Source organism: Prinia subflava, chromosome 1, assembly GCF_021018805.1.
Source record: "Prinia subflava isolate CZ2003 ecotype Zambia chromosome 1, Cam_Psub_1.2, whole genome shotgun sequence".
NCBI classification, from domain to species: domain Eukaryota; kingdom Metazoa; phylum Chordata; class Aves; order Passeriformes; family Cisticolidae; genus Prinia; species Prinia subflava.
The window spans coordinates 82,984,926-83,000,605 of NC_086247.1; the positions used below are offsets into that span (position 1 = coordinate 82,984,926).

At 39.5% G+C, this 15,680-nt stretch overlaps 1 protein-coding gene across 3 annotated transcripts in view; it reads right to left on the reverse strand.

Moving 5' to 3' along the window:
* PIGN (phosphatidylinositol glycan anchor biosynthesis class N) overlaps nucleotides 1-15,680 on the reverse strand; it is a 127,335-nt gene that overhangs the window by 83,233 nt on the left and 28,422 nt on the right. For all 3 annotated transcript variants that reach the window (XM_063400681.1, XM_063400689.1, XM_063400672.1), the window contains exons 6-11: nucleotides 14,157-14,281; nucleotides 12,811-12,941; nucleotides 8,936-9,052; nucleotides 4,445-4,485; nucleotides 2,862-2,921; nucleotides 1,671-1,763 (exon numbers count right to left, since the gene is read on the reverse strand). In XM_063400681.1, coding sequence (XP_063256751.1) covers nucleotides 1,671-1,763; nucleotides 2,862-2,921; nucleotides 4,445-4,485; nucleotides 8,936-9,052; nucleotides 12,811-12,941; nucleotides 14,157-14,281 — 567 coding nt within the window. The remainder of the gene's footprint in view (nucleotides 1-1,670; nucleotides 1,764-2,861; nucleotides 2,922-4,444; nucleotides 4,486-8,935; nucleotides 9,053-12,810; nucleotides 12,942-14,156; nucleotides 14,282-15,680) is intronic.

Below are 15,680 nucleotides of genomic sequence, written 5' to 3' on the forward strand. Positions count from 1 at the left end.
CAGACCTGTACTAAAGTAAATAAAATAAACCATGCTCCAGCCACTGTTTTTCTCAGAAAAGACTTCTACAGTTTGCAGGATAAAAGGAAGATACGGGGAAAAGTGCTACCAGGCTTCAGTGACAACCTCCCTCAATGAAACCAGCACCATTTATGTCAGACAGGTACCAGTACACTGCAGCAAACACCACCAAAGCAATGCTGTAAATCAATTAACCTGCACATGGACAAAACCAGAAGGTTTTGATGTCATCAGAGCCACTTTGTCCAAGGTCCTCCAAAACATTTTTAAGGCCTCCTGCAGCTGCCTGACTCAAGTTTGACTGTTGGCATAATGTGCAGTCAGGAACTTCCTAAGCACCCTGCTTGTAAAACCTGACAGCTGGAAGTAGCAACCCACATATTTCATCCTATCCTCCAAGGCAACATCCTCTCCAGGGAGCACCAACTGTGGTCAGAGCAGTCCATCACAGGAAAAGTAAAAATCCACTTGGCATATCTAAGCCAGTGCACCACTTCTGCTTTAGCAGAGAAACGCAAAGGAAATTCAGACAGGATCATTCCACTACAGTGCTAAAAACGAGCCAACAACAACAACAATAACCTAGCACTACAGAACAACAGAACAAAAGTAAGCTCAAAGGAAAGGAGAAACAGAACTACATTGTTTTTTAAATCATCTCCAAGATGCCAATTGAACTGAAAAATATCTGAGTCATCCTTATTTCTTAAAGCAGAGGTCTTCCAACTGCTGAGGTGCTATCAGCATGCTTCAAGCTTCACATCCAACCCCACTTTCCCTGTTACATGCCAGCTCTGCACCGTATTTTTGAAAGTGATTCTGCTGCTGACACTGCTGCCACCCTGGTATCCACACCTTTGTGAATCTGGCATTCACAAAGGACAGAAGATGATGAGGGTGCTAATCTTGTGCAAGTCATCTCATGCAAGTTCATTGTTTCACTATCATGACATGAATTTCCAGACAGGATAACAGTTCTTTTGTGTCTTCGCCTCTATCTGTGGAGGATGGTTTCCACTCAGAGCATTTCTCTGCCTTGCCAAAACTGGGGTTTTTGGACAGTTTCTCACTCCACTGCTTAGTGAAACAATCTTTTTTGTTTCGACCACTCATGCGTTCTCATAATGCAATATCCAATATTAAATGAATCAAGACAGAAGCCAGAGATGAACACTTGCAGAGCAAAACAACAGATATAACAGCATTAGCTAAAAGTTCATTAGGCCATTAATTTAATTTCTTTAATGCACAGGAGCCTATTACCTTTCTGATCTGTTTGTGTAGTGACCCTGATTTAAGGCCTTGTCCCCCAGCCCCCATTGCAAAGACATTATTTCCCTTCCCCAGTACCAGGCTCTACTACCTACTGCAAGCAGGTTTACATTAACACCAATAAACATCACCATTTTTGTTAAGAACCAAGAAAAAAGTTATTCATTCTCCTTACAAAAAAACCAACCAAACCTGTTTATTAAAGTCTTTCAAACTTTTTCAGGTAAGTCTCACAGCTATTCAATCAAATGAATGTGCACTGAATTTTAATCCTTTCAATTTAGCACACTATGTATAGGATAAGCCATACAATTATTTTACATATAGCAACAACTATTATTCAAATAAGTTGGGCCTTTTTACCATATGTTTAGTACCTTAAATTGCTCAAGAATCTGAACAGCATTGGTGAACATACTCTCTGCTTTGAAAAGGGCACTACTGTTCAGATACTCCAGAGGCAGAGTTCCCTGAGGAAGAAAAATACACATAATAAGTAAAAAAATTAAATAACAGGAATTTCTCTTAACTGAATTTCTGGCCAAATAAGCAGTAAGAATACTTCAAATTACTCATGGAGTAACTCATATAACTGAAAGAATGTCGCTGAAATAACTCATGTAACTCCTTTGAAAATGCTCTTCTCACACAGATTTGCAACATCACAAGGATTGTTTATAATAGCTGAGCTTCTACAGGAATACAAAAAAAAAAAAACCAAAAGTTGTTACTAAACTATATACTACAAAATAATATAAACTCAACCTCTAATAAGAAGCCATTTTTGATACCCCTAAAAGCCTTCCACCCAAAGCCTCACCTGGGCCTGACTCAATCCAGTACTTGTGGTAAGAAAAGGAGCAGTTCCCATGCCACCCTGCATTGGGCAGCTTTCCTTACACAACTAGCAATGAGTGCAGGACAGGGGGACAATCCCTGGGGCAGAGCCTCCAGAAAAAATATTTCCAAAAATACACTGTAAACAGGTGTTTTATATGTGAAACTAGCAGTTTGACAGCACAATAATGACATGCTAATTGTCAATTAGATATTTATGATGCAACTTTTGGACTATGTTATAATACATGAGAGAAATTAAAAGAAAAAGCCATCTCACTGTTCTCTAAATTAGAGGCACAAGACAACATCTGAAGAAAGTACACTAGTTTAATCAAGAAATAATTGAACATTAAATTGCCAGAACTGGCTTGTTTATAGGCTTAGCTTTCGTGATCAAAATCATGTGTTATTCAAATCATATTACATTTTTACCATTCCTAAAAACAAAGTAAAAAAAAATTATATAGCTCAGGAGTATAAAGTTGCAGATTATAAATGGACAAGCTGCCTTTCCAATTAAAAGCCCTACAACACATAAAAAGATGTCAGTTGGTACTCTAAATTAAAGATACATACATAAAATTAAAACTACAAGCAGTCTTCACATCATATCCCACTTTTACAAATCTGTAATCCTTCATCTGACACACCTCAAGTCTTGTCCCCAACACCTCTTCCTCTATGGTGAACAGATTTTTATAACATAGAAAAACGTTTGCACTTCTTACCACAGAGTTCAGGGGGAAAGGCACACCAATAAGGGAAGCCATCAGTGGTGCTATATCAGCCTGTGCAAACAGAAGCAATCCCATTTTAACATAGTTTCAAGCCTCTGAAGCTAATAAATTCAGCTTAATTTTAACATCTCTGCATTTACAAAAGATAATTATGTAATATTGCCAGGTTACACATACAACTCTCCTTTATAGTTTTTTGTTTGTTTGTTTGTTTTTTAGTTTCCAGTAGTCATGGCATGATTAGATTCAAAACGCAAAGCTCCACTGCTGATCAAGCTTCAAAAAAAAATATTTTGTTTAAATAGCAAATATAACCACCCCAGTATTTATTTGCAGGAATTCAGCACCTCCTTTACTGCACTTGGAGAGGCATATCACTTCTTATAACTGTTTATATGACCAAAAGAACTAATTCCATATTTACAGTTTTAAGCAGTATACTGGATATACTGCTCTTCACATGCTTTATCTTGTGCTTCCACAGCACAGATTACTTACCTTCTCCCCTTCAGAGGGAGTTTCTGCACACTTTTAATGTCCAGTCAGCCCTCAGAAAGACCCTTCAATCTACACCAAGGCATCTCATAAAATAAGTTATCATTTCCTTCTACTTGTGATAATAAACATTGCCTCTTACGAGGTTTATATTTTCCTTTAATATACAACTACACACCAAAATTCTTTGTTTCCCCAGTATAAATCTGAAGAAACTACACTGAAACCACAGGCACTGCACCAGCCTCAGATCAACTGAGCAGACTCCAAACCATTATTTATTGAGAACAACACACTTGGAGTGTAATGATAATTAGAAGTCTCATTTGCTATTTTTATCCATATTCCCATATGTACTATAGGACAAAAGCTCTGTCTTTGGGAATTCCATTATCCAGGACAAAGTAATACTCAAGACTCTTCTATACAGTCTCAAAACAACATTGCCTTAACCCGTCCCAACCTTGAGAGGAAAACTAATCTCTAGTTTTGTAGCAGGGCTTTGCTGAAAGCAGTTGATCCAGAACATTCCCAATTTGAACCTTCTAGCATGAGATTCTTTCCTTTTGAGTAGGTTTTGAGTCTGTTATTCATATATTGGGTTTTGTTGGATAACAAAGCACCACAGCTTAAAAAAGCTTCACTGATATAGGATCAAAGGATAAGCTGCTCACTTTCTTTTCTTCCTTTACAGTACTAATTGTCTAAATTGCAAAATATTTGGGACACAATCACAGATGAAAAAAACCCCACAGTTTAGCATTTTAGCAAGAAGTGGTTTTGATTTAGTAACAGCAGCTTGGGGGACGTGGTATATGGTACTGCACTCTTCCTACAGCTGTGTAGGATCACTTAAATAACTGGTGCAGAAATGCACCTTCAGGAGAAGTTGTGTGCAGATGTCACGTGTCAACAAACAATTTAAACTTACCCTCATTATGTTATTGTGGTTCCTGTTTCTAGGGAAATGGTACATTGGTGTGATCATTCACTCAAATTAAGTAAATTACTTTAAATCACACAAGAATCATAGTTTAAGGTGAAAATTTATGAACTACTAAATTAGGTATGTTTGATACCTGATTGACATCAATCCTCTTCAAGTTCTCCAGTCTCCATTCTGCAAGAAACAACAGAACACCTGAACAGCTAATCCACACAGATTTGAAAGGACAGTTCAAGATCAGTTGACATTTAATACCTTGCTGCCATTTTCTGTAAAGTGTCAGCACTAAAGAAAATTGTAATTTTACATTGGGATGCTAGCTCAAGAAGGGTCACAGATGGAACTCAACAGGCAGAAACAACAAAATGCATTCATTTCAGTTCACATTTTCTTTTATCCAGCAGGATAAACTGCTGCCTGCAATTGTGACCTAGATCAGTAGAAGAAAGGCCGAGGCTTTTATTTTTTTCAGCACAGTGATGTATTACCTCCTGTGCCAACTAAAAGAATCAAACCCAGATTTAAGAGATTTATAGAACCTCTTCAATAGTTTGTAAAAAAGGCTAACCCAAGGTCCTAAATGCACTGGTACAGTGTGGTACAAATATTAGATCCTAAAGCTTTGGCGCACCATACAAAAACCTGGATGAAAATGGTATGTTCCTGCTCTACACTGGCCTCTAAGGAAACAAAGAAAAAATTGCCTGCTTTCTTTGGGGGTGGAAAGTTATTTAAAAACAGTTTAGCAAGGTTTGGTTTTGGTTTTTTTCTTTCATACAACTGCAGTATTGCATGCACCAGACTTATTTCCAGCAATTAGTTCATACCACTGCTACCTTTGGGGGTCTGAGTACAAGTCTGCTGTTATTTGGTCCCACAAGCACCCTGAAGAGCAGACTTGTACTTGAACAGTAGTGAGACAGCTACAGGGAGTTCCCATGGCAACCCAGGGAAAGTATTAGCTGCATTAATCATCAATTCTGCTAACCTCACACCTAAAGGAACAAGTTTGCTTCCTTTTGCTTCCAGGAAAAGGAAATGGATTTATATTTCTCAAAATAGACTCTTACCCATATTTCTATTATATAAATTAATTGTCTGTTTTGCTTTTAAATATAATTTTCCAAAGAAAAACATGGGAAAACTGTCTATACACACACAAAATGTGCCTAATGTAAGAAGAAACTGTATCGCTGCTAGAGAAAACATCTCTTTTTGTCAGAAGTTTTTTCATCTCCACATGCCCTACTCAGATACTCCAAACTGCAGAATTGAAGACATCTGCTTTGGACCAGGAGCCACAGGACCCTGAGCCCAGGAACTCCTAAGGACTGGGACACACCTACAGACTGGCCAGTCCAGAATGTACTCCCAGGAGCGAGGCATCTTGGCTGTACATGGTGCCCACACAGGTTTATGATTCCAGCTCTCTGTCTAGGTTTCCTGTACAGTGCTCAGCAGTTTTCCACCCACTTTATTGGGGTTGTTTTTTTTGCCTTTACCCTGCCCTGCTTATACTGCAGCCCGCTGGGCTGTCAGATGCAAACAGTCCAGGGAAACAGCAGGGAAGTGCCAGTTCAAAAAGAGGCTGAGGATGAGGCTACATGAACCAAAGAAGATCTCATATAAAACCTCAAAGCCAATCTAGTGGAGGGTACACTGAGCTCCCTCAGCTGTGGCAAAGCAGGCTGAGCCCCCTACAAACCAGGCTTGTGTATAATGTCATCAAGCACCCCATGTCCTGATGCTGCAGGAGGTTGTGCTGATGCCTCACTGTCCCTTCACAGGGTGCCAGAACTGATGCCTTGGGAAGGCTGACCTGGAACAGAGACTGGACAGAGCTAAGAGAATAAAGTAGGTATTTATAAAAAGGCCTTTAAGGGTACACTTGGGTAGTACAAGAGCCTGGCTAGGGCTACACCCAAGGTGGACCCAGAAATGGTCACAAAATGGACGACTGGTCACGAGGTCTCACACTTTTATAAGTTTTGATCTATTTGCATATTGGGTTTCGTTGTCTAAATACAGCTTATGAAGATTATGAAGTCCCATCTTTCTTGTTTTCTCTCTTCAGTCCACTGTTATTTATGCTTTTGGGCCTGAAAGTTGTACTCGTTCTTGGTCTTCAGCAGGAAAAGCATTTGTTTTGTCTACCTACTCTGTGAAGAGAGCTTACTGGCACTTAATATGAGGCTCAGAGCTACACCCCTAGGCAGAACAGAATCTGAAAACATGAAAGCTAAAACTTGAAGGCATCAGTGCCCTCACTCACAAGCTCCTCTGGGCTTGTGCCCCACGGCCAACCATCAGCCCATGAGGAACTAGAGAGTATTTCTGTATTCTCTTTCATTCTGAAGAAAAGTCAAACCAGTGGCCAAATGGGTAACACCACATGTTGCCCACAGGCTGCAAGGCTGCCGTAACAAATATTTCCAAGAGGATTACATGACTGGGCCTGAGGGAAGGCAGAGCACAGGTGACAAAACTGATGAGGAGAAGGCTGTCAACCCAGAGCAGATTCTGTGCCCTTCTGGCCATCCAAGGAGCACATTAATCTGTCTGTGACAAACTGGACAGGCTGAGTCCTGCCTGTTGGCACTGCCTTTGGGGGTATGACCCCTCCATGGCAACAATGAGAAGAAAGACAATTCACTGAGCTGCCTACAGCCTGCTTGCACTGAACAAGCATAAAAAGTTTGTCAGCATTAGAAACATTCAGTCAATATTTCCATAAACACTTAACTCAGAGAAATTAGAAAGGATTGTCAAGAGATGAAAGACCTTGAACATTGGAGCATGCAACTAGAAATGTAAGCCTGACACCTGCGTACATCAGTGACACAGCAGTCTTGAAAACGCCCTCCTCCCCTGCACACAGTCACAGCTGCAGCTGTATGGAGCAGGAAAGACAAATTCAAAGAACATTTCAAGAGTACTCGTTTAAATAGCTTTTCTTTTATATGTTAACTTTGTGAAAATATCTGAGATTGTAACAATGGAGTAGCTGAACTGTACTGACCTGTGCAAGTGCCAAGTTCCATTTCAACAATTTTCTCTTTACTTCTAAGCTACGTAACCTACTAGACACTCTGATGTACTGCCATAGAGAGAACAGTCACCTTTTAAGAGGATACTCACTACTCAAATAGAAATTCAAACTCCCAAGATACTCAGAGCATCTCAAATCTTCAATAGAGATCACCCTTGCTCAGTTAAGAATCTGTAAGTGTCTAAACAAAGCAACAACATGCTTGACAGATGCAAAGCTAAATGAACAGGGGAGTTTCTCATGTTTGCTTTGGTGTGCTTGGTTTTTTGTGTGGTTATTTGGTTAGCTGGTTTTTTTAACCATCAGTAGGAAAATATGAAGCAGGCACAGCAGAGTGCAGACCAATGTCATCCTTTAAGTAAGTACACACTGCCTAACAGATGAGGGCCCTACAGCTTTCCCTGTTGTGCACCTGGGAGTCTGCTCAATCTTTTTTGAAATCTCACACCATCTGCATCATGACTTGAAGTCAAATACTGAGGTTTGTACTAAAGCTGCTGAGAATCAAGGAAACTGACAGATGTAAAATTCCACTATTACAGATCCACCTTCAGACATCAAGTGCCCTTAAGTCTAGCAGATCAGCCATCGCAGACACCAAAATCAGTTGTTCTATTCTGTTTTTTATTTTTTCCTTACAGCTCATTTTCAATGTTATCACAGATGTCAGTTTTATAGCAGCAGTTTGGTGCAAAGAGTGAAATGTTAGCACTGTCTATTTCTGAAATGACCTAATCTGTTACCAAATACCTTCTTGAGAGCAGGGCAGAGTTAAAACCTCAGGGCTGAAGTAATTTTTGCCTGTTTTCTCTAATGTACCTTGACAAACAATGCAATAAAATAGGAAGTCATTATCTCATTGATTTTAAGCAACAACCCAAGACTCAAGGCATCTTTAGAAACAGAGCAGGCTGCAAGAATAAGGCACATGAAAGAGGAACAGCTGGAACAATTTAATCAGGTGCCAAAGACTCTCTAACCCCACTGATATTTCAGTAAGACAGTGTTCATTGCATTATGAATGTGAAAAAACAGAAATTCCTTCTTTTTCAATAAAGTTTACTCTTAAATAAATTACAAAAGGAAAAATAATAATGAAGAATCACTGTCTTTCATTAAGAAAAGCTGTTTACATTTGCACAACAGCTACAAGGATGCAAATGAGACAAGACAGCCCCTGGAAAGTCCACAGGGTTGTGCTGTGAAGTTAGAAAAGCGTCTTTGAACTTGCCAACTTTTCATGTTTCTGTACAAATAGCATTCAAACTCTGGGAGTCCTCCTAAAAATTGAGTCTCCTCTGGAACTAAGTTTTAGGAGCATGAACAGCCTCCTGCCGACAAAGAGAGAAAGTTTTCAATTCTATGATTAGAAAAGAAAACTGACTGATGTTATCTACCCAATTTTGCAGTAGCTTCCTTAGGCATACCCTGCCACCTTCTCTTTACACAGCACACAAAGCAAATCATACTTACTATAGAAATAGAACAGAAGTTGGTGAAGCTCAACAGATGTAATGGTTAAAAACAGCTCAGTTTCCACCAGAAATTTTCACTTAAGTTTTATAGTTCACCTACCTTTCAAAAAATTGTCTTCAAAGAACTGGGATGTAACTTTCTGTGGATAATTTATCCCAGCACCCCAAACAATCAGTGGTGTCAAAGTTTCTGAGGGATGACCAGCTCCATGGGATCCTAAGACACACCAAACAAAAAAAAAAAGAAATAGAAACTTTGAGACGTGTGCTGTAAAAACAAATAAAATCTACATGCAATAAAAATATGCACACATACTAAGCTCTTGTTACAGACATACTAGAAGCCTATTATAGACAACCTATTCCAGCCTTATAGGTTATTTTTATGTCACTAATTACAGCTACATTCAAGTTTCAGGTTGGGAAATCAGTATCAGTTAAGTCAAGACAATAAAGACAGAACTTGCTTATATTAAAACCCTCAAATTTTTAACATACGGAAACTAAAGCCATAGTATTTTTAAAGCCTCAACATATAGAGGAGTTACCAGTTCAAAGCATGTACCTGTGCTTATCCTGAGAATCTCAGTGAAAGCAGGAATGCCTGATCTCAGTAATATTAAGCAAATGTAAAAAAAATCATATAGAATTGACCTTTGAATAAGAATTAGACTTCCACTTCAAAGCCAGGAGGCAATATGCATCGCAACTGCCATCCTTCCAACAGTGATAGAAGTTCACTTTTAATGTTTTAAAGTCTAGTAGCACATTGCTTAAAAACTGATAAAACATTACTTTCTTCCCTGGGGAAATTTATTCCCTCTAGATTAACATATCAGCCACCAAAAGCAGGAAGGTTGAAAACTATGACATCTCAGCAGCAGCTGTACTAAAGCAGGAGCCACACAAGCTTGAAAGAAAAACTGGTGATTGAACCCAGTGGGTGAGGTACCAGAGCAGTGAGATAACCCAGCCTCAAAGGGAAGGACTTTGTTACACAACCTCTATGTGGGTCACTGCATGGTCTACAAGATAACACATTTTCCTTATTTTTGCATAGACACATGCTCTTCCCTGTCAATAAATACATATTTTAATAAATACAGAGAAAGCACACTGTTGTGCAGCCTCACAGCTATTCCAATTTTCATACCCAATTCTGTCCTTAAAACAATCACTGTGGCATAGCTGAAGAGCCAACTTTGCTTACTTTAAACAGCCCAAAGCTTAAGAGAACACTGGTCTGGGAATTAAGTTTCTGATGTTCCTTGGTGGGCACTCTTCTCTGAGCTCAAAAAACAGCAACAATTGCTATTCTTTGAAGAACTTGGGAAAAGAGCTTATGGAGAGAGAACTTCCTGTATCTTCCAGGGACCAGGGATTATTTCTTATATCAGTTATATCCTCATTACTGCAGGAGGAAAGTGCTATTTTGGTGAGTTTACATTTTAGCCAAGGCACCAGCTCCATCAGCATTTCACAGAGATTCTACCTCTATGAATATGTTAAGACAGATACAGGTGAGAGAGGCAGCTGTACCCACTCCCTCCCTGTTGTAAAGAACCAGGTTTCAGCCTGATCTGAATAACAAGAGGGGAAGAAAAATATTTTTTTCAGCTGGGTCAGTTCCAGGTTCCATCCCCAGCACTCTCCAAATTTACTTTTTCAGGGGAAAGGGGGAAAAAGGGTGCTGCTGTTTAGTTGTCTGTTCCATAGCCCAGCACACCACACGGGTACCCGTGCCAGGATGGCAGCAGGAACAAGAGCCCAAGGTGAGGGTGGGTATGGAATGCCCTGTGTTGGTGGTCAGCAACTCCATCTGACATCAATTTCAAGCAAAATCATGGGGTCAGACTGAGAAAGCAAGTGATTTCATTGGCTTTTGCCAGCAACCACAATGGCTTTGATCATGTCTGATTCAGATCGTATTCTTTTCCCTAACAGCCCCCCCATCCTTCCAATGTTTAATTTGTTTTAAAACTGGTGCACATCCTATTGTGACTGAAAGGCTGCAGCAGGGGCTGATAGTACCAACCAGCTCAAATTAAAGCTCCTGAACTATCCTTCAGACAGCTCACAATGGGCCTTAGCAGAACCTCTGGGTTTGCTCTCGGATTCACTAAAATCAGCTTCAAAGATATTAACACTTCTGACACAAGATCAAGCTTTTCCTTCAAGACAGAAAGATACATTTTCAAGACAAAACATACAAAACTATGACAGACCAGTGGTTCTCAAAGCCTGTTACTCCTAACACTTTTTATTCCCCTTTCAAAGGATCCAGTACATAAGGAGAACACCCCTGCAGCTCACTCTGGCAGCAAGGAAGGCTAACAGCACCCAGGCAGTGTTAACAGGAGAATGGTACAGGGAAGGGATTGGTCTCCTCTATGCAGTACCTGTGAGACAACCTCTATACACTGGATCCACTTTGGGGCTCCTCTGGTATTAGAAAGACACCCATCATCTGGAATGGTCTCAGTGAGGAGCACCTGCCCTGGGAGAAGCAGCTGAGGGACTGGGACTTGTTCAGCCTGGAGAAGAAATAGCTTTGGGGAGAACACAGCAGAGCAGCCTGCCTGTACCCACTGTGAGAGGGTTTGAGAGAGGATGGAGCCACAGTGTCACTGCTGTGCTTGGTGGGAGCAGGACAGAACAGGCATAATTTGAAACAAGGGAAGTTCACACTGCAGACAAAGAAAACCTTTCCCCCTCCATCAGGGCAGGCAAGCAGCAGAGCAGACTGCCCTGAAGGGTTGCATAGGCTCCATCCCTTTCAGGTTTTAAGGGCCCTGCTGAATAAAGCCCTAGCACCTGTGTCTGATTCCAAGGTTAATTGAGAGGTTGCTGGAGCTCCTGAAATCCCTATGATCATACATATAAAAATAAATATATACACACAACCCTTCCTTACAAAAAAAATTAAATAATTTCTTGAAATATACAAAAAATATAGCAGAATTAAAATTTTATTGCAAGTGGCAGTAAGCGCAATAGTAAATAATATTCAAAATGGACTATTTTGCAAATGAACAGATGGTAATTAGGCTGATTGAATAAATATACAAATATTTTTGTTATCTCTGGTGACAGAAAAAATCTGCATCCCCTCAACAAAAAACTTTAGGATTTCACACACTGAGTAAGACGCTGACAGATGTTTTGCCACAACCACGCCTGGAGCAGCCTTGGTTCAAGAATATCACAGTTAGTAGCTGCAAATACACAGCACTGGAAGAGAGACTTATCACTTTCACTGGCTGCACATAGGGGCAGGAGTGTTCTTAAGATTCTTGAAAGAAGAAAGAACTAGGGAAAAATATCCAGATTAACTTACCATTGTAAACTTTTCTCATCTGCCTTCAAAGCATTTAGCCACTGTGGCCATAGCCTTCACAAGTCTCCTCTGTGGGTATCAGCATGGTTGGCCCCTGCCTCACTCTCCTCTCTGTACTCTCAGATCTTTCACCTGTCTCCAGCACCAGCCTTCTCTGGAAAGATCACACAGCAGTCCCATCCTTTCTGTTGTGCTTAAAAGGCCAAAAGAAGCAAAAAGATTCTGCACCCCTCAAAAAACCTCTACCTGTACAGTTTTTTACTAGCTCCTGGACAGATTTCTCACCTTTTTCCAGGTGCTTTACAGCACCCAAGTGAGACCTGTATATCTCAGAGGGGCTGGAACAAGACCAGATTTGCTGCTGGCAGCCAAATAACACCATCTCCTCCTGCTTGAGGTGGTTTTCTGCAGCATTCTTTCCATCCCTACAAGCAGTCACTGAGGAAGTTATGCTTCAACTTAGTATCTTTTTTCTGTCCAACATGGAATGCAGCTGTCACAGCAATCTGCATGGATTTTCATACACAAGCAACTTAGGATACCAAAACAAAGCAGGAGTTCCAAAGCTTCTCATGAGCTCTTTAATCATACACCAGATGCCCATAAACTCAACTAACTCAATATTTAAAAGGACTCACCCCAATCTGTCATTCCATGGTCAGAAGTTAAAATAAATGCAGTCTTTCCATCATTTCCATAGAAATTGTCAATCAGTGAAGCAATTTCTTTCACACCCTCATCAACTTGTTTAATATTCTCGTGGTATTCCCTTGAAAAATAGAAAGAAAATGTTACATTCAAGGTGGCTCTCACACTTGGTATAAAGCAACTTATCCATGCTCATAAAGCCCAGTCCTTTGAGTACAGACAGCTTTAACATCAAATAAACATCAAGCTAACAAAAGGCTTTCTAGATGTAAAATCTCCTCTCCTCTGAGTCTTACTGAGATATTAAATCCTTGCACAGTTTGAAGATTACTGAAACCACAGTTTAAAATGGATTTATATTTCAAATCTGACCTGCCCTTGACATAAGACAATAAATTTACTACTCACAGATGTCAGGCAAGTTAAGCAGAATGCCAAAACTAAGGAATTCTGGAAAACTCAAAACACCTTAAATGCTAAGTTGCAAAAATTACTTTAAGCTGGTAACTAAACAGCAAAGAAAGATCTCGCCAGGCTGTCAGTGTTTTGAGATGATTCGCAGATCAGGACAGACCCTGGTTTTCTGTAATAGAGGCTAGATAAAAAAATTGTATATTTTTAGAAAAAGTGACCATGATTAACTTGCAGACAATTTCCTGTCAGTTGCTAAAGTCAGTTTTAAAACTCTGTCTTTAAAAAAAATCATAATAAATGAGCATTAGACATATAGCAAGTATGAACTTCAGAATGATGTAGGAAATCAGAATTTAAAAAGTGCAAAGATCAAGAGAAAGACATAAAATCCTGCAAAGCAGGATGTGAAGAAATTAAAGTTCTCAAGTAATGCACTTCAAGATGAATTGGTGATGAGAACTGTTAATCTAAATTCTTTTTTCAAGTGTGATAAGGAGAGCCAAAACATAATGCCAGAATTTGCAGCCACTATTGCTGAGCTTACTGTTGTCTATAAACTCAACGATATCACTTCAGCCGTGAAGTGGTATCATCTGAAAACTCTGTTTTGTTTAAAACTGCATTTCCTACATATCCTCTGGATTATGTGCTGGCTGTAACTAGAACAACTGCTAAAAATCAGACATGAATACAGGAGTATAACCTGACATACTGTATAGAGCATAAATCTGTCATTTCTACAGATGAGACCTTAAAAAACAAACAAACAAAAAAAAACCTCAGAAGTTCAGAATGTAGGTGATCATGGTGACATACATGACCTCCAATACTACAAGCCTTGTTTCTGGCCTGATAAATTGTTAAAGAAGGTACTATATGCATTTAAAACTAGTAAGAAAGATATGCTTAATGTCTCAGTTACCTTGAGTTTGGCCGATGAGCATGTCCATTGGTGTCTATGCCTAGCAAATGCAGGAACAGAACCACTTTCTCTTCATTCAGTGCAGAGAACAATGTTTGATTGCTTCTGGAAGAATTAAAGAAGCTCTGTACGGAATAAGCCATAAATATATTAATCTGAGTAAAGTGGAAGAAGCATCTTATTAAAACTAAATCACTACTGTTTCCATGTCAAAATACTAGTAGTTATTAGAGTTTAAATAGAAGAAAAATAATGACTTCCCAATTTACAGCTTGGAGACAACTGCTATCAGTACAGTCTGTCCAAATTTTTAGCTTATCTAAGACAACATTTACTTTGAAATGTTCTGTTGTTTAGGGGGCTCTTTTTGTTGGGTTTTTATTTGTCTGTTTGTTCTGGTTTTGTACAGGGGTTTTTTGAGTTTGTGTAGGAAAAAATATATCATCCTTTCTTTGTCTCCTGTATAAACAAATTGATAAACCATTTCTGAGTGCCACTTATGGCTCTTTATGTCTATTGATTTACTGAATTTAAATTGGAAGCAAAGGTCTCAAATATTCTTGTTCTGGAAGCAGCTTCTGCAGGACTGAGATACGAAGCTACAACTTGTTTGCAGAAACTAAATAAAAACAGAACAAAACATGACATGCTTTGCAAATACATGAACTACAGAACATATATCTGCCTTGCACATGTCTACTTAAACATCCCTGAGGCAGATGCCAGGGGAGGATTTTCCCTTGGACTGAATGAGTCTTGACATGGCTATTCTGTGTGAGACCAGCCACATTACAGCAATGCAAAATGCAGGCAGACAGCTATTCCAGCATCAGCTCCTTAGTAACAGCACTGCCCAAGGAAACAAACTTGGGTAGGGTCTTAGTTCAAAAAGCATCTAGAGAACCTTTCAGTACACTAACATAAGTGAGAGCGTCTTTGAATTTCATGCAAGAGTCCAGGGAAAATGCTGGTAGAGGCAGGAAAGTATTTCTACCACCAAAGGACAGGGCAGGCCACCACACAGCTGTGATAGTGATGGAGCTCTTAAAATCTAAAGCTCATCCCTTGTATAAACAGAAGTCACTGCACCCAGAGGAAGACCAAAGTGCCAGTGAGGATATCACAGTGAACCATGGCAGTATGCAATTCCACTTTTCTAACTCCCTGAGTACACACATGCCACGTGGACTAATATTTGCATGCTCTCAGCTTCAGCTCTTGTCCAAACAAAATCATGACCAAAGTCCAGAGATATTTTAAATAAAGATACAAGAACAAAATCCGATTACATTAAATAGCAACAGAATTATTTTTAAGGAGATTTTCTTTTCCCTCAGAGATCCATCTACCGGCACATATTTGACCACAGACCGAAGAAGCTTTCCAGAGCACACCAGCAATTTGCAGGATACAATAAAAGTCTGCTTCCTTAATTTTAATTCAATAAAAGGAAATCAAAACAAAGCATATCAAAACAGACAAGCAGGAAAACTCCCAAAATTAAATCCTAAAATGTAGATCAAT